This window comes from Anopheles stephensi, chromosome 2 (genome assembly GCF_013141755.1).
Source record: "Anopheles stephensi strain Indian chromosome 2, UCI_ANSTEP_V1.0, whole genome shotgun sequence".
Classification (NCBI taxonomy): domain Eukaryota; kingdom Metazoa; phylum Arthropoda; class Insecta; order Diptera; family Culicidae; genus Anopheles; species Anopheles stephensi.
The window spans coordinates 66,625,747-66,646,126 of NC_050202.1; the positions used below are offsets into that span (position 1 = coordinate 66,625,747).

The window sequence follows — 20,380 nt, forward strand, 5'->3', positions numbered from 1 at the left end:
GTTGATAGATTTGTTGAAGTTAAAGTATAATTTATTAATTACGTATATTGGGGAAATATTTCGTATTTAAAATAATTGGTGTCTCCCAATATGTCTCCATAAACTCAAATATCTCTAATGTTTAATTAACGTTGTTATAAATTTCGTTACTGTTCGTTCATTTGAAAATGAAAAAATAGACAAGAAACATACATTGGTTCATGCATCTTAATACTTCGACCGTACCATTCGATCCACGATAAATGAATGCCAATGCTAAATGGCAAGACGGATGGAAAGGAAAATAAATGACTTTCCAAAGAGGTTTTCGATGCAGTAATGTTTGTGCAATAAGAGATACTGGACAGAAAAAGGCGAAAGTTGCGTTTCTTTGGACTCACGCACATCCTAAGAGAAAAACAACCCTTAATTACATGTATCTGGTCAAAACTTAGAAAGAAGCATTGATTAGCCCGCTAAAAATCGTTGATGATAAAAACAGCAACTCACCCACTTAGCTCAATCTTAAGAGCAATGATAAGTCCGATTTTGTATGATTTATTTTAAAACTCGACCCGCTTTCTTGTAAATGAGATAATCACTAACGTCCGCATTGGCTCGATGATAAGTTACATTTGAGGTCGATTTTTTAATCGCAACGCTTGCCGATCCATCATTCATTTGCTAACGAATTTAGCAAATCATGGAAACACAGAACATCCAATCAAACCAACCAAAAGCCATTAGAGAGTGATAAATCTGACCGCAACTTATCTTGCACAGGTCAGCCATCGAAAAGCTGTGCCTTTCCCGGCAACAGTAACGAAACAGATTCGCTCTCGTGCTTTGCTTTAAAGTAATGGAAGAGAGATTAAAATCTGTATCTGGACAAAGAAGCTAGGGAGAATGCGAGTAATGGATGGATTTCTATAAATTTGCACAATGCAATCCGATTCGAAAGTCGTTCGGTGCATGCCAATAATCAGCGATCAGCGTGTCTGGGCTTTCAGTCACTCTAATCGAGTTCTCCAAAACCAGAAACGGTACGGATGGGATGAGATGAAACATTTTCCACATTTTCCGCACACATACCGATCGACCTTCGGGGTGACCGATAAAAATGAGCTCATTGTCCCGATAATGAACGCTGTCCTTTTTCCACTGTGCTCCTGCCGACACCGACCGAACGCCGGTTAACGAACCTTCCACAGCTTTGCCATGGTGAACGCCATAGATCTACGGATCTCCGTGACGATGAGCCGACTGTTGCTTTAAATTGATTGATCTACGGACTTTGGCTTTCCGTTTCACCTTCGACCTGTTTCGCCAGCGAACGCACAGGCACACGAGTAAAGCAGTAACCCGACCGGAACGATTCAAAGTATGCCAGAAGCGGAAGAGTGTGCGGAGTTCGCTCCAGCCAACCGCCCAGCTCGCAAAGAATGTGCCGCCCAAAACCGCCGCACACTATTATCGCAAATGGATATCTCCGGCGTCGATATTTGGGATTGTGTAACAAAATAGAAGTAAGACCAAGCGAAAAGAAAAAAAACAGACAAATACATCCAACCACACCAAACAAGGCCACATTTAAGTGTTACCGCAGAAAGCAGAAAGTAAATTGACAATCAGCCCCAAAACCCCGACCGGATCGATTGCGACCGGCGTGGCGAATGATTTATGTATGTGTGCGCATGTGAATCCGTTTGTTTGCTTTTTATTTAAGCTGTCTTTCGATGATGGAAGAGCCCTTGGGCTAATGGGATTTCCCCGGAGCATATTACACGTTCACGTGATACGTCTCGCTTCTCGATCGACCAGAGCTGGCGACACCGGATGAACTTGAACCGTCTGTGAATGAACGGCAAACGGCCGGGCACCATGGGACAAGTCGCGCAACAATTTTCCAACCACTCACCTCGGACAGATTTGTGCTTTCTGCTGCTCCTTCCATCATTCGTTCGGAGACATTTTTCGGTTCTTAATTGAACCGTTTTTGTTTTTGCCCAGTCTTTCGCTTGCTTTTCCTTTCTTCTTACTTAAAGAAAGCACATCATTTACTGCTGACCAGTCGAGGCTATTAGTTGCTTTTACGTTGCCTTTTTGATAAGAAGCTTTTGAGTGCCGCTGTAATTGGGAGCGAGTGGGACATTTTGATCTCATTACGTGGCCATTCGTCCACCGGAACACATAAATAAAGCGAGAAAGGGAAGAAAATCCCATTATCAGTGTCATCGCGTCATCGCTTAAGGTTATTTTCGGATGGTTGTTTCATTATCAAAGCATACAAAAATGAAGACTGTCAGAATGAAAGAATATTTTTAAACGAAACATCGTGTTGCAATTAGAAAGATTTTTTTCTTTCAAATAATTTTCTTCATTTCACCTGATTTTAGCTTTTAATATTACTTGCAAGAAGTATTTTATTTATGTTTAATATGATTTCTATTTCGTTGTTTCTTCTCAGCTTTTTAACATTCCTCCTCCACCTCCTTCCCCACCGCCGCCGCCACCACCCATACCACCACCAAAGCCTACCATACGGACTGACTCATACAAAGCTTCGCTCGATAGGATGTGCGATCAGCAATGTACTTTACAATCCTTCTTCGATTCAAATCCCACCATCACGATTGAACGATCTTCTCTTACCACACCTCAATAAACCATTGCTTTGCTTCTACCCTACCACTAACACACTAACCTGCCGGAAACCTTCCCACAGCCAAGCTTACTTCAAACGGTTCCTGAACTACCCCACAACCCGTCGGTTGGAGCGTCCAATGGTGGCGGTTCCATTGCCTCACAAGATCTTTCCACCGGTGGACTGCCGACGATCGGCGAGGGTCGATTGCTGAACCATGCGACCCGTTTCTGATAGGAAGTGAAACAGCTCCACCAAACGACTGCCCTCTAGAGTGGTTGATTGATGTCCGGCTTACTACTACTACTGCAACTTCTTCTACCACTACTACTATTGACCATCAAGGAAATTTTTTCACCGATTTAGCCCTTCGTTCTCACAAATAAAATGCTCTGTTTAGTAATTCGGTTCATATTACTAAGGAAGTTTTATTAAAACTTGCTAAATTTGTAATGTTGCAAGACGGCAGTAGGGTTAATAATCATAAAATGTTAAAACATTTTATCATTTGTTATTTTCTTCTAACGGTTTTCTAATTGGACCTAATGGAAAACTATGTAACAAACAATAAACTAAAAACCGATCCATCCGACACTGTAACGGACAAGGCAGAGCTGAAAACTAACAGAAGAATGTTTAATACTATTTGAACTCTCAACACTCATACAGAAAACACACAGTGAAAACTTACCTGTACATAGGAAACGGTATCCAGCGCATCGGAACGCAGAACGAACCGACGATTTTTACTACTCTCAAAACAAACCGGAACTCTTTCTATGCTGTAAAAAAAAACTAACCTTAAATTATGAAGGTATCCTACAATGAAAAATAAAAACGGTGGCAACAAACGGAACAAAAACTGAGAAACTATGGGATAGTTTGTGTTACGTACCAGTGTAATAAAAATCGAAAATAACTGCATCTTGTTTCTAGATTTATGTTTGTCCTATAACCAATGAAACTAAAATCACACGTAAATCCCACAACACTACTATCTAACTCGATATTTAAATCAAACCCAAGGGATTAAAGGGAAACCGTAAGCTAAATCGTAATCGTAACCTTGCACTATGCGCCACAAACTAAACACAAATCATCTCTTTACTATTACTACTAAAACTGATAAACAAATGGGCGGTGTAGAGTGTTTGTGTAAGGATATGCGTGAACGAAGGTGGAAGTGAGTGTGTATAAAATAGACAAGGTGTACGTATGGAGCCGCACGAGAGTGAGCAAAAGTAGTTAACGATACAGAAAAAATCAAATTAGCTGAACACTTGCCACATCCAGTTCGATGGTGACACGGTGATTTATCGCGAACGGTTGACTTTTTTTAGTAAAATGGAAAATGTTGACAAAAAAGCATTTGCTAACAAAACAAACACATACAAACAGCACACTGGTGTACGATGTGGTGCGATCGATGGAGATTGGTGTAAAATATTGTAATTACAGAGATCTGCAGGTACGTTATCCCACTATCCAGTCAAAAGATGCAGTGGCGTAAAACTCAAGCATAACAATAAACATAGAATCAAGAATAGAAAAATGATAAAAGAAATAGGTAAACACGAGATAATGAAAACGAAAGTATGGAAACGAGTGAAAATGGAAAAGAAACGAAAACCAACTGGTTAAGATTTTAGCTAATTTCAGCACGAACGATTGTTCCGCCCGCTGTGAGCAAGGACAAAGTAAAGTAAGTTTTGCCTAGAATGATGTAGTTTAGCATGAATTGGATTGTTCGTGGTTTGATCGAGTGGTTGACAGTGTATAATAGTGTGCAGTCTCTCGTACAGCGGGAAGTTTTCATAAGTCGGTTTTGTTTGTACATTAGATTTGATTCATTCGCAACTATTAGCATACAACATACAAAACAAACAGCCAAACAACTGACGGAACGACGTTTCTAACAAACTGGAAGAAAACGGAAAGTCCGGTGGTATATTAACAAGCCACTAACCAGAAGAAGGATGTGACAACATGTGTACGTAAAAACAAAGGAAACTGTGTGAAACTGTGGAACAGATTCATAAAGCTAATTGTTACTAACAGATAAACAGATAAGCGTTGTGGAGGGGACACACTGGAAGGGAAACGAGCGTATAGATTGCGGTGTGTTCCACAGTGTTCCTCTTCCGGATGCATCAAGGTGGATGAATCGTTTTGAAATAAATGAAAAAAGCAGGGATTATTTAACTTACCATGTTGGTGGTTTACAATCCTCTATTGTGTACACATCCGAAAATACACGAAAGAAGATTTTATGAGATATCGGAATTGGGACAAAGTAAGTAAGTTTGATAGCTTTTTCATCACATATCACAAGATAAATTTAAAAACGACTTTTAAACTGTGAATTGTCACTTGTCATAGATCCGAATGAAATATCGGTTTTAATCGATCGATCGATCGATCGGATCGGTTTTAAGTTTGATTTCAAACACGGAATCCTCTTCGCTATCTTACTATCATCAACGCTTGAATACTATCGTTTAATTTGATTGTAAAAATTAATTATTTAGTTAAAAAATCCTTCCTGAAGTCAAAACATACGTTGGTTATTTTGTAACACTATTTACATTTTTCTTCTTAAGAGCGTAAAACTAATTAAGCATTCCGTTGGTAAAACTCATCCTAAACTATCCTAACACTGTATCAAATTAAGCCTTAGGATAAGTTGCAATTTATCTTCCGTTTCTTCAAAGTAGCTCTCAAATTAATTCACCATTCTGTAACGACAAGAACCAATTAGCGGTTTTCGGTGGTTGAAGGTACAGTTGTTTCAATGTATTTAACCCGTTTATACATTTTCATTGCATTTAAATCCGACTCGTGATGGGAAGCAACTGTAGAGAACAAATTATTCTATTTCACTCACATTACATGCTTTCAAAAGCTCCGAATGCAAAGTGTCGAACGGAATTGGGTTAGCAAAAAGAAGCCACGAAAAAAAGGGGGGAGGGGGGATTCCATTTTGAAAACCATGGAAGCTGTACTTGGGCAGCGTGAATCAGCCACGAAATGGCGAACAGCAACAGAAACGAGATGAAAGAAACATTTTTCATTTTGCTCATCCCCGATGCAACTACTGATGCCAGAACCAACCCTTCCAGCCTGCCTGCCTGTCTGCCTGGCTGAACGCTTGATGGTCTGTCTGTAAAATAAAGGCACATGTAACTCTCTGAATGTCTCGTTGCACCGGTACGAATAAAATGTCTGAATGCTGCCGACAGAGACAAAAACGAAATACTCAAACGAATTCCGGTCTTTCCATCTGATCCCCGCTCCAACGCTACGGAATAAGCCGGGAAAAAGGGTGGAAAAATGAAGCTCATCTAGACAACTGACAACTCGGCGAAGCATTAAGCCTTCGTCCTCGTGCCCCAAACGGATCGGGAAAATGAAATGCAAAAATGCATCCCTACACACACACACACACCACATTGTCACTTCCCACACACCACCATCATGGCCTGCATCGTCCCACTTCATTTGGCCTTTCGACAGTTATTGCAAATTGGACTGAATGCAGAATTAATGGGACGCTTCATTGGCGCGGACAAATCCAGGCACCGGTTCCCTTTTGAATCCCCCGTTGCAATCCTATTCTGGCACAAACGTCAAATGTACAGGAAAATTAACGATCCCCAACTCAAGGAAGCATTTCAGTCTTGCAGTGTGTCGCGGTGCAGTTGGACCAAGGATTTGGTTTACTTTTTCTTTTTTTTTTCGTTACAAAATGGTCAGCTTAGTAGCATTGACGTATCTAGACGACGCAATCGATGACTCACGAGCGCGGCACCTGTCGGATTGTGACAGACCGACCATCGCCGCCCAAGCTGTAGTTGCAGGATGACAAATTTACATCGATCAGATTAATCCAACCAAAATGGCAGCGGGGTCGTTTTTTTCCTGCTTTCGTTTTATTCCATCACGTTTCGCGACATTTGCTCATTTATAATGGTCGTTCATTATTTGCTAACGAACTCGATTGAGTAAAGTGATTTTTATTTCAATTTCGTCGCGACGCCTTACACTGGGAATGACTCAAACGGATGGGTGAGCATAGCATATCTTGAAATTCGTTTTGAATACGAGCTGTATAGTTGTTAAATGTCATCACAATTTTAGCTCTTAACAGAAAGTTTCAAAAATGTATATTAACATATCATCACAAGTTTAACTTTTAACAGAAAGTTTCAAAAATGTATATTAACATATCATAATGCAGATCTTTTTTTATTGTTAATGGTTGATTCTGAATTTTCCTCTCAATGATCATGTAAATAAGGATCGTTTAGGTTTACAGCCGTCTACTAGACTTTCTTGAAAGAGGTAGTCATAAGTAGAATTCTTTTGAATATGACTACCCTGTAAGGTCCACTATGACAACATGCTGCATTTAATGGATGGAAGACGTAATGCGTAATGCCAGTTTCTGGAAACCTCATTTATTGGTTAAGCCTTACTCAAAATTTCAACCTGCTTGACTTTGAAATATTTAAGCAATTGTTTCTCTTAGACTGATCGTCTATATGAAGTAATAATATCTTAACTATATCATAAAACGCTTCTTTTAAAACAAATGTTTTTGTCTTAGACCATGTGGCTACCCACAGAGCAACGTTCTCTATCTCCATTATGCCCCTGTATATAGCCCTTGTGACATAAACTCTTCTATCAAGCAACTATAAGGGTACAAGCTCCCATTAACAGCCTTTCCACCGACTGCAACATGTATCAAAGTTTAATTCTTCTAGCACGTAAATTACTACACGCTTTTCCATTGAGCCTGCCTTCCCATGCAAGTGTTGCGTATCCTCGTTTCCTTTCTCTTTACGCTATTACACGCATAAACCATTTCTTATCACATCGACACGTGGACGCACATCGTGAACGCATAAATTGTACCATAAATCGAAGTTTCGTCCTAGGAACCCCTCACGTCCGGATAATTGGGTATACGCTTCTCTTACCTTTCTTTACCTCCCTGTTCTTTGATAACGGTCAGCCGGTAGCATTAGAGTGACCAGCTGGCCTAACGGCGAAGTGTGGGCTGTGTGAGGTTGTAAATCTTATACCCTTCGTTAAAGTCGCCCCTGTCCGTGTGAGGATTGTTGAAGGATTTTCCGAACTGATTTTTATGGTACTACGATGGCGTTGAGCTCATACTTTGCGGCTTACGGGGTGAGTTGCTCATCTAGGCTAACGCAAGAAGGTGGGAACTATTCTTTTATTACGCGTGTTTTTGATTCCTTTTGCCGTTTCAAGAAAGGGCTGGAGACAGTAGTATAATACCAATGTGGGCGAATTGTTTGTTGAAGGCCACAGTAGTTATTTAATTTTATTTAAGGAGGAAGTTTAATATTAAGGAAGTTGGTTATTTTGGGACGAACTTTATTTTCACATGTCTATACCCCAGACTCTGTCAAAACCACCTAGGGTTGTTTTGATAATAAATCCAAAATATATACACTTACATTGAACTTTTTTCTCCTATCAAACTAACTACGGTTATAAGCTCGATGCGTTGTCGTCTTGGCTTTATATCCTGAACGATACAGTGCTATCTACAAAATTCATTAATTCATAAAACTATAACAACACGCTTTTCTTCCCGGTTATCAGCAAAAAGCATACATATACCCCAACAAAAATTCTTTTATAAGGACCCATCAACCGGTCAGACAGTGCCGCAACAGAGCTGAAGACTGCGTTGAATTTTTGTTCCCCCTTTTTTCCGGGTGGCAGCACTCCCGAAGGGTGTTAAAAGAGTGAAAAAGCGATTTCTGACACCCTCTTTAAATGTGCTAAAGCAACACCACCCAGATTCAGATTCCCAGTGCCAAAAATCGTGCCGGTCATTCGGCACAACTCTCACAGGCGTGTTAATAAATTTTCACAGTCGATAAATTATTCAGTACGGTTGTGAATTAAAATCTGCCTTCTGCCCCTGTCCTCTTCTTTCACTTCCTATTCTTTTCCTTATCCCCATCGGTGGAAATTCATCCCATCTGTACGCACCACCTTCTGCTTCTTTGGCGTTCCCCATTTTCCTGGCATGCTATGCTTCTCATTCAATGCGTGTATGCTTTCTATCTTGCACCGCTTAAGTTGTGCCCGCCCCGTTTTAAGTTCGGCCCGCACTAAACCAAACACAAAACAAACAAAAAACGTGTGTTCGAGCCAGCAACCGAACGGTAAGTGTGTCCTGGGACGCCGAAAATACACATCAAACAAGCAAACAAAACCTCAGGTACCTCGGCATACTGGCCGATCGCCATGCAGCCAGCCAGTCCATAGGCTGACTGCGTACCGAGCGGTGGTTTCAAACCCACCCGCAAAGGTGATGAAAAAAGATTGCTTTTGTTTTCTTTGTCGGGATAGGGAACAAGGCAGCAAAGGAGAGGCAGGAAGGGGGATGATTGTTTTGCTTTGTAAGAATTTGATTTACAACGGGATGGAACAAATCCCTTTTTTTGGGGGGGGGTGGTAAAAAAGTACCCCTACACACACACAGCCACACAAAGCATGCACCACAACAATTCACATTCGGCTGAAAACAACCAACCTGTAAAAATGGTGTAATGGAAAAACTCGGCCGTGACTTTTTCTTTTCCTTCCTTAGCATCGGCAAAGGGTGGCAAAAGCACGGCATAAACCATTTCCCGATCAACAGGGTAAGGGCTGTGTGGCCTGTACGGAGGTTTTCATTATATCCTTGAAGCATTCCACCGTCCTATTGTTTACCGAAAAAGGTGGGCGCATTTTGTTCCGAAGCGTTAGGCAACGGCAACCGGCCGAGACAAACAAAAATCGTAAATTATCCGCTCTTCGGACCCCGAAACATGCGCCAGGGCCACCAAGAACTGACCGTTTGGGTGCTTTTTTATTTCGCTGCTACCGTGTCGTACCGCATAAAGAATGCAGCCAAAGAAAACCACCCTGGCAGCCGGGCCTGACTTTTGTTGTTCCCTATCCAATTTAAAACGGTGCTTGTGTGTGTGTGTGTGATGTTTTTTTTCTTTTTGTCCCAACTGGGTGCCAAAGATGCAAGGAATTGTTTTTTTTTATGTTTTTTTAGGTTCTTTATTTTAGTTTAACAATCTAGTTTCTGGTCGTAATTAAGTTGTAATTGACTGTGCTTCCTTTAATCAGTGCTTTGTGCCGTGTGTTTATGTTTAAATATTTTATTTATCACCTGTTTTCGATGCACACAAAAGAGAACATGCTAGTGAACTTGTTTTTTTTTTGTAAGTTATGCTGGGAGACAGTTCACCGATTTGTGTTTTATGTCATTTCGAATGAGTGGTAGTTTAAGCCAAACGGAATGTAAGAAAGTCTTTTATTTCAGCTTTATTTATGTTTTGCTAAAGAAGTAACCCATGCAATACTTCTTCTTGAAATTTATTTGAAAGGCTTTTCGCGCTGAAAATTTATCAAGATTCCATCATCTTATGTAGTTAAATATTCATTTATTTTCGAAAGTTTATTTAATTATTCCAAATTGGATTTTATAAATAATTTTATTGATCTACTACTTTGTTAATGACCTATAATTAATAAACAATCAATCAGGATATTTTTCTCAAACACTTAAAAGAATTCATTACATTCTTGTTAAGAAGAATTCTATTTCGCTAAAAAAATACTTAACTTATTAGGAACGTCCTGATGGCATGGCTTTAAATAAAAATCTAGTATTTTTTTACATATAGTCAAATATATAGAGTCAAAATATTAGAAAGCATATAAGAAAGAGAATTGAGGACATTTTCTAAGTGAGAGATTTACTCTTCGATGGTCGATATGTTCGATTAAATATGTGCATTATTAGCAATATTAATGAAAAGTCCATTGATCTTCCGAAATATTTGCTAAGTAATAATCATCAAGAGCTGAAAGTAATCTTTCCATCTATTCAAAACAGATTTGTTTTAGGCAAATTGCCAAACACAAGTACGAACTTGAATTTGCTATTAAAATCCTCATCCGAAATTAGAGTTTCCCGTCCTTCCGTGGATTTATTTCTACTCGCACACATCATTGGCAAACGTTCATACCTCGGAAAAACGGATCAACATTGCACAAGCATAAAATCCCCATTTACAGAAAAGTCTTCCTCTGGCCTTTCATTTGCCCACAAACAAATAGTCCAAAAGCATGGGGAAAGCTTTCCCGTGCCGGCTTGACGTTCCAGAAGGTTCTACACCGCACAGACAGGGAAGGAAGTGGTCGATCGTTTTTATGCTCGGGAAATTGTGTGTTTGCCTTCATAACCATGTGTAATCAGCAGTTGTGCTCGGTGCCCCCGGGCGTCGCCTTGCTTTAGAAAGAGTCACGAGTTTTGGCCCATAGCTGGAAGGAGTAATTTTCCTAACGGGGTCACTTTATGCTGGGCGTACCCACACACCCGCTGTGCAGTTTGTGCAAATACCGTAGCCAAAGACCGATGCACGGGAGCAGTTTTGGTCATTCGGGGAGAGACGAAACAGAGAATCGTGGGAATCAGGGAAGCGAAGGATGAAAAATGGGATGACCAACCAAACCAACCAACGCATCGCGGAAGAAAACGGCCAGACTAACGGAATGACGGGAAGTCGGTTCACAAAATTCGATTGTTTGCCGGAAGTGAAAAGGATGGACGAGTTCGGGAACAAGACTCAAACAAAAAATCACGGCTGGTAGCACACGACTGGTATGTATGTGTATATCTGGACGTGTTTGTGCAGTCGAGAGTTTTTGCTAGCAGCTTTCGGCCAGTGCAATCGGATGACCACTAGACACACCAAACTTTTTGTTCTTCAAAGAGCGTACCCGTGGACACGCTTTCGCTTACCGCATCTTTCCCGGCTGATAACAACTTTGGTGACAAACACATTAAAAGTGCAAATTTACGATCGTATTTTTCCAGCCAGAGCATCCTAGACCCTCTTCTGGAACTGCCTCTTTCTTTCTCACCCTCTGTTCACCCCACACGACACCCACATTTCGCACGGGTAAAATTTCGACGTGTGAACCACACAACCTTTGGTGTTCCGGCGTAGGATTAAGACTTGTTTTCCATCGGCAGCGGCAAAGCGGTGCAAAAACAAAAAACCCCAACTTACGACTAACGGCGCTGAAAGGCGGCGAGATGCGCCAAAGTGATGTATAGCGTTGGTGTGAATAACTTGATTGTGGGGAACAAACATGTTTGCACAAGTGGAAGAAAAAGGGGCGATGAAAATGTCTTTGGCGAAGGGATATCGTATCTTTCATTCATCAATCAACGCTACCGAAACCAGAGTCCAATTTCGTTGATTAGACGAAACGTTACGTTTTTGACGAGAATCCACGAGAATATGTAAACCATTGTGTGTAACGTAAACAAAACTTTGACGGTTAGTAATAAGTATTGTGATGCGTTCTACTCAAAAAATAATTTATTTATTCTGCGCAGCAATAAATAAATCATATTTTGGTTCCTTGAAAACAAGTACATTTTGAAAAAACAAATAGCATCATAAATAGTAACTACGCGGGGCGACCCGGTGATGAGACAACAACGGCACCGGTCTTCATACGTCATGACTGGGGTTCAAATCCCATCCGAACCGTTCCCCCTTAGTGAGAACTGACTATCCAACTACGTGGTATCATTAAGTCCAGTAAACCAGATGTGACAGACATGACCCAAGAGGTCGTTAGGCCAAAGAAGAAGAAGAAGAAATAGTATATAATAGCACCTTTTGTAAGACTAACAGATACCAAACCATATATTTCATAAAAATTACTCACAGATAAGGTGCAATCCTTCCAATTTTCATCGCTTCAAGTCGTTAAAGCATCATTTCCCAACAACTAAGCCGAGTCAACCCATTGGACGAACGACCGGTGAACATGCAATCAGCAAAACCGGCAAATTGATCGCAGTTAAATGCTTTAGGGCAAAGATTGAACATCAATTATTCTTTTAATTGTTCCGAGAAAATCATAACTCTGATGCGTGTTTCCCACGTCAGCTGGACAGAATCGTTTCTGCTGGACTACTGTTAACCAACTAGTTTGAATGGAAGCGGAATTAATTCCCACTAACTGTCCTAAGCCAACTCTTTTGTAGTTAATAAGCTGACTTGAACAAGAACACAACATGAATTCTTGAAAGTAGTCAAACCCATTCATCAAACACCAAAGAAAAACACAAATTTTGCGAAAAGATTTTTTAGTTTATATGAAAAATTGCAAGTAGTTTATTTAAAAGTTATGCTTTTAAAATGCTCTTATTCGTCTAATATTAAATTAACATTTTCTGTGCTCATCATATGCACCTTACTATAGGACGAACGACACCACTTAGCGACAGCTAATTTTACTGTCCTTTTCTAATCGCATTCTTCAGCATAATCATTGCTCTATCCAACCGTGCCCACAATTTTCCAAACCATCGTCAAATTCCTTACATCAGCCCACTCCGGGTTTCATTCCATTACTGTGCCCAACCTTCGTTCGTTCATCATCAAAGGAATCCACCTTCGGGTCCCCTGACGCATCGAGGCACCCTTGGGTGTGATCCTCGCAACATTATCGTAATTCTTCATACACGCGCTCGGCACCGAAAGGGATCTTTGCCGCGGCCCTTTTAAAATATCTCTTAGTGAAACCCTTTCTCACCCCCCCCCCCCCCCCCTCTCATACCACCAACGCTCGAAGGTTTAGCGAATTATGCGCCAGCATAAACGGCTGACACAATCTCACCCACCTGGCGTACCGATTCCAAAGTCAAACGCATCGCGAAATACTTGCACAGTGGGCCCGGTAGTCACAGCGAAACCCCCCCATGTTTGAAAGTTCGCGATTCGCATGAATTACAACGGGTACGTGCTCAAGCCGGTAAGATTATTCGCCAACCCCGTACGGTATCGGGCCAGTCGTTGTAACATTTTAGCTTGAGCCTTCCGTTGGGAGCCCGCCGTGCTCGCAGTCCTCCACGTTGGGTTGGCGTAAATTACTGCGGGGACCACTCGTGACGGCTACCGATGCGGTACGTCTTGACTGCTACGTCCTCGAACTTTGGGAGGGAGGGCTCACGCTTATACGACTTTTGGGAGTGGTCCCGCTTGCGTCTTTGTCCGTAAGGGTTCCTGGTAAAAGCCAAGGGATATGGATAAGCAACTCGAAAGCCCCCGGTAAGGAGAAGTACCACACTGACACAGGAAGGGTTCGGTGCCAGAAAGTTCTAATTTGAAAAGGTGTTTGCCGATGACATAGCGCCAGGGGACTGTCGCATTTGTGAGAAAATTGTAAGAAAATGGGATAAAATTTCAACAACGCACACAGGAATGGTTTCGCCAAACCTGCCGGCAGAATGTGGTCCTTTTGTTGGACGATTGGGATTGGCGAGCGGTGACTTAAGTTTCGTTACTAATTTTCCTTCTGTCCTCGTCGAACAAAGAAAATTTCGTCATCGAGGTAAATGATGACAGGGCTTTAAATTAAACATCGGATAATGGCACACAAACCGTTTACGATTTGTCAGAATATTAAAGATCTCAGATTTATCTAATAAATTAAAGCCTAATGTGACTTAACTGAAATGTCTTCTTAGCTTTATTTAGCATAATAAATACAATCAGATATAAATCAGCTATAAAATTTTATGTCATACTTTAGTTTGACCTAGCTAAACAAATCAGCCAAGATTTTAATTCTAGTAGAATGATCGTACTACCATAATACTCATAAAAACGTAGGGAGATTTAAAAACATCGTGCATGAATCCTATTGGTCTTAAAAACATTGGTAAAACTATAATTTTTTAATGAATTAATTTCCTCATTTTTTATTTAATCGAATTTTGTATTACCACATACCGAACAAGATGAATGATGACGTCTGCTTTCACACACATATCCATATTTAACGAGTCTCAAATCGTACTTACGCATACACTTCCATGATGCAATCCTTTTTCACTTTGTTGCCTTTGATCACAGCAACCCTACATCAAACACTATTGCAATCACGTGTCCGATGGTGGTTCACACGGGAGTCCCTTGTTTTTTTTACCAACAGCATTCCCCAAATCTCCAAATACTGATTGATCCGGGTTCGAGCGCGCATAATCAATTGTCCGCGTTCCTAACGAGCTTTCGGCCAAAGTACAGCAATCAACTTCGTCGATGAAATGTAAATTTCTAATCACCCATTTACCCTTTCGTAGCTACATCCTCAGCAGCGGTACTCCCAACGGAAAAGTCAAATGTGCCGCCGGTGGTCAACATCAAAGAGATGTGAAGAGCGGCATGCGTAGAGCTTTTTTAGTAGGCTTGTGATGGGAAGTGAAGGTTCGCGTGATTACAACCAAACCCATTAGTGATTTTGACTGCCACAGAATAGATTGTCTGTACTGAAACACGGTTAACCGTTGACCATTGGCACCGAGTTGACGGTGCCATTGTATGTTTAATTGCCTAAAAATTACTTTAAAGCACAAACTATCATGCAGCTATTTTTTGTTCATTACAGCCATAACTTTTAATTATGTGCACAACTTCACGTGATATTTAACAACTCCTGAATCTAGTGCAGCTGGCTCATTGAGATAAGTGATCCATATTTAAATTAAATTCATAATAATTTAATTTAACAATCTGCACCTTTTCATTCGTTTCCCAAATGATGTCAATTTATTTAATTTCGCTTCATAATTATCACCCAATACAGTGTCCATCAGGTCACGCATTCAACAAACCACAAACAGCATTGCAATTTATTGATGTGTTTAGAAACAAAACGCTTGCTCACTAACCAAACTGTATACAAGCACTGCCAATCGGCACTCTTACATTCGATAGTCTATCCGCGTTAAATCCAACGCAAACTGTTTCAAATTGGAAGAAACGAGCTATTTGATTATAATTTCCAGAGGCATTTGGATAAAATTTCTCTCCATATGTATTGAACAGTGATGGAATAAATGCTGCATGGTCACCAGTTTATGCTGCAACAAGCTCCCCCAACTGTTTGTGGGTTTGTTTGAATACAAAGGTTCCTCATGTATTTGGGGGTGCCATATGATCGAAAATGGGAAGGCATCAAACGGCTGTCTGGATGTGAGCCAAATTCGATGGAAAAGGAGATATGCAGGAAGCCTATTTCATGTTGTGTGCCATGCAAAGCTTCTATGATGGAAATAACAAATTAAATTTATCAAACCACATTATCAACCAGTTACAATGATTTTGGTTCCTCAGAAATAATACACACCAACACAAACAACTTCAGGAGTAGCTGGCAATATTGGTAATAATTACAATGTTCGGAATACCCACCAATCCAAGAAAGCTTTTGAAATCCAGCTTACGGTACGTAGTATTGCACTTTAATGGAATTCCCAGTTTCCGAGCATTCATTTACTCACTGGAAACCCGACCAGGTGAAGTATTCGTTGAAACTGTTACTGCCATTCTTTGAAAGCGTTCAAGGATCATTATCGCACGACTTCTTACAATTAAATCAAGTGCGCAAATTAGCAAAAATTAAAAGCTTTTTGAGCTTATTGTCAACTGCATTTATTTATTAAATCTCATCTGCAAGAACGATAATTGAACGTTAAGGACGCATTTGTAGCTATGTAAAACAATGATGTTTATTAGCTTTCTCCTGAAAATTATTCGCAACCCTACAAATGAGGAAAAAACCTAGCTATAGAAAAACACAACAATTCGGAGCGAGTCTCACGCAAGTTTGAAGTTTTTGAAACATCGTCAAGGTGCAGGATTAAAGATTTCATGTCCACCATAATATACACACACTCATACTCCCGCCGGCATATCAACACCTCGAGAAGCAGTGGAATCTACCTTACCGTAGCCACCATTTCCCATTTTCTCTTGAACGCATTCGCGTTCACGGAGTAGAACACTGTCGAAACAAAACGGAAATCCCTAACCACCCGTGAGGCACAACCCGAACGCGAATGGGTTAATTGACCATCCGGGCGCGTGTCTACGCGGGTTAACCCGCACCACCCTCTGAATGGTACGACTCATCGAGACCCATTTCCGTTCGTTTGTATGCGCCTTCCAGCCTTGATTATGGCCACGGAAATGGTGCAATAAATCAGCACCTTCCGATCTATCCCGCTGTCATTTCCGTCTACGATGCAGAACAGGATGCGCCACTACTGATGGCAAATTTCAAACCCGTTCACCGTCGCGTCAGTGTCCGGTGCTGTTTGTGTACGGCACGCGAAACGAACCATTCGGGACGGTTAACCCAAAGCTGATGGCTGATGCGCATCGGACCAGGTGAAGCGATGGGGATGAAATAATCATCAAACGAACACCGTTCGGATGCGTATAACAATTTCCTGACGATTTTCTTCCCTCCCGTGGGAGAACTCTCTAGGGGCATGTGGACATCCTTCAGACGTAGCTGAATTGATTTCTTCCGCAGCGTCACTAGACGTATGGAGAAGTTCGCGGGACGCTGGAACGAGAGCAAACACACCTGAAACGCAATTTGGGTTAATGAAGCACCTTCGGTAGAGTGTCGCTTGACAGTTACCCATGATCGATTTATAGAGTTTGTTGAAAGAAGCTCTACAAAATTATAGCGAAAGTCATTCAAATTTATTTGTCCTGAATTTTAACATTCGTATAAATAAAACGATTACGCAGTAATTGGTGCAAATTTTATGTTATTTACATATGCTTAACTCTACCAAATGTGCTTCGAAAACAAGAAATTTATCACATGTAGAGTCTTATTATTCTGTTTTTGTATCAGTAGTAGTAGAAAATGTATTGCAAGTTAACCCTTCTCAGAATATCGAATAAATTTTCGCACTATTTCAAACACATTCAATACATAGGTTTATATTAGTCAGACTATTATCTTACACACACTTTATTCCATTATCTGCAGCATATCATAGCCCGTTCTAAATTTTAAAGACTACTCTTGATTTGTTGCCATTGATTGTAATTTGCCGCGCTGCGTTCCGCGCATAACCGCAAATGCAAACATCATTCCGCTGAAACAACCCACACAACCTCTTTGCAGAACAACGCCTCACGAGCTTGCGAGCCGGGCCCAGACAAGTAGAGAAATAAACACAGATTACATATCATAATTAAATTACACAAGCCACCCAGTGATGACGTGACTGGATCGTAGCACTGCCAGCAACCCGCCCGTCAAGACATCCATCTCATGCGTCCACCGACATTTACACCCGAGTGTCTGACTCGTCCGAAGATAAACAAAATGGAAAACCCGGCGTCAATTTGCCAGCGACAGTTCCCACACGGTCTCGGGCCGAGTCGGGCCAACCCAGGACCTAGTGCTGCTGCTGTTTCTGTCGTCTGGGTCAAGCAATGTTCGCCACGTTTGACATTTTGCCATGACTGCCGGCGCGTCTACATTACAGCCGTGCCCTGCATGGACACACACACACGGACGTGCTGCAGCAAGAAATGATTCAGCGAAACGGTTGCCCCCGGTGCCTGACGCTACGGTATGACACGATCGCTGACGGAGACGTGTTTACACTGGCTCTAAATTATTGCTACTGCTGCAGCCGATGGCTTTGATTACAGCAGCACCGCTCCACCGTATCATGCTCGTTCCGCTGTATTTCTGCGTCTTTGTACGATCGGTAGAAATTATAGTAGAAATTACAGAACACTATGCGAGAACGCAATTCATCCAAGCGCTCCCAAGAACAAGGAACGTGCCCGAATGCGTGTACTGCTACCGTCTCTCAGCAAGGCAAGACTGCAGCGTACATTGTTATATGGCGCTTTCATGTGGTTTTGCCACAAGGCATAGAGGAACTTCTTATTGATGGTTTAAGTGTTGCAAACGATTGATGTGCTGTTACGCCATGCGAAAGCGATCATATCACCTGTCGTCGTCGTTTGCTTGCGGAAGGTAAATTAAGGCTTAAGCTTTTCATAATGGACTGTTAACAAATTTATTTCCAACGCTTCGAGCATCTGGGACAATCAGAAGGGCCCTAATTGTTTATCGGGTATTGTACACATGTTGGCAACAGATAAGAGCTCCATTCGGTGCCATGGTCGGTATGGAACGATCAAGCGTTTACGTAAGATTTTTACAATTGCTCTTACAGCCGTGAAATAAATCATTAAATCTTTTTTACAATTGAAGTACTTAAAATACATCTAAGCAAATGTAAATTGAAAAATGTTTCTAAATAAGAAATAAAATTTGCTCATAAAGCTTTCTATGATGGGAAACAATCAATTGTAAGACAGTTTTTTTGTCGTTGTATAATCTAGAATAAAAAATTTCATCAAGCTTAAGTTATGCCCACATAACTATTTCAGTTTTCAGAAGCCTTGTAATCGGTTGCATAACTCATATTAAAGCAACATAAAATCTTCCAAAGATTTGTCATTCGATCCTTATCATCTTCACGTTGTATTGCGTGACCACACTGTTCTTATGTAAGTAATTGCATGAACTTTACGAGACCTACGTGATTCACAGTAAGTTAAGCCAGGTTATATGTTCGTATAGGTTTCTTCTTCTTTCTTGGCACTAAAACCTCGAAAGGTCTTTACCTGCCATTTTTGGCTTCCTGTGACTTGATTATAATCGTAGAATGATATGGGCAGTTGATATGGATGGTGATTTTACTCGATCCCAGGTCCTGTCGTGTGAAGACCGTTTTCACCTCGGCCACCAGACCTTTCGCGAACGAATCTGTTCCTCAACTTTCCATAATATGGTCGCTTCCCTTTTGTGAACTTATGATTCTGACAATTATAATTTAAAATAATTTCACATGTTATGTTATTGCTAACGAATCCCCAATATTTTGCGGGCATCTTATATGCTAAAACTACTATTTTTGACAAATCTTCATATTGTACACTAACCAAACTGTACAAACAGTGATATAATTCTACTCCAAACGCTCTGGACAATATGTGATTCGCCTTTGAAAAAAGTTTGGTCGTGCGAAACTCCTTCCGAACCCCATCCAAACCCCTATTGTGCCTACCCATTGTGTCCCCTTATGCCTAATCCGTCCGGTCTGCTGGTCATTTTTCATCCGAAAACTGTTTAAATATTTATCCTCCGTGAGGGACAATCGCTGCAGGCCAGTGGCACGAACAGTTGATGATGACCTAGCACCCGTCCACTTTCGTTCTGCCCAGCTCCCTCGGGGACCTGGCACAATCGCAATCCGATGTACCGTCACGGTGTGCCCGAAGGACACAAAAGGCAAGTCCGAAAGCAAAACTGCGCGCCTCCGAAAGGAAACGGCGAGGAAAACAACAAAACTAGAAGTTTTATGTCAATTCGGTGAAAATTTGCTTCCCATTTAAGGACCATCGCCGGTCCGGTAGGGGGGGCACCGTTGGTGAGGAGAGTCGTTTACCTTTCGGGTGCAAAGCTGTTATTTCTTTTATTTCCGTACGGATCGGATTTCGCCAAGGTAAACAGGTCATGTTTTCATTCCATCCATCATGCCCGGGCTTATGACCGGAAGGATTGTTTCCCATCCTTTACCCATTTTGCTTTTTCCATTCCTCAGGTGTTTCTTTGTGTTGGGTTAAGAAAATTCACATTAAATTCGGTGCTGTGGTAGGGTGGATTGAATTGCGGGAGTCAAATAAAACAAAACAACCCCGTACGAAAGGACGGCCAGATGCGTAGGTCGTACTTGGTAAGGTGAGCATAAAATGAGCTGACAGCAGGGTGTATCACACTGCTTTGGGAGAAGGTGTCGTC

General features: G+C 41.2%; 1 protein-coding gene across 7 annotated transcripts in view; it reads left to right on the forward strand.

Annotated features, from left to right (window-relative positions):
• Positions 1-4,830, forward strand: part of LOC118504344 (nephrin-like) — a 140,293-nt gene extending 135,463 nt beyond the window's left edge. For 3 of the 7 annotated variants that reach the window (XM_036038706.1, XM_036038705.1, XM_036038708.1), the window contains exon 19: positions 2,447-4,829. In XM_036038706.1, the coding sequence (XP_035894599.1) occupies positions 2,447-2,644 (198 nt within the window). In that variant the 3' untranslated portion in view covers positions 2,645-4,829. Of the gene's footprint in view, positions 1-2,446 lie in introns of all 7 variants that reach the window. The other 4 variants (XM_036038709.1, XM_036038710.1, XM_036038707.1 and 1 more) reach the window with 2 other exon arrangements.
• Positions 4,831-20,380: the final 15,550 nt, after the last annotated feature.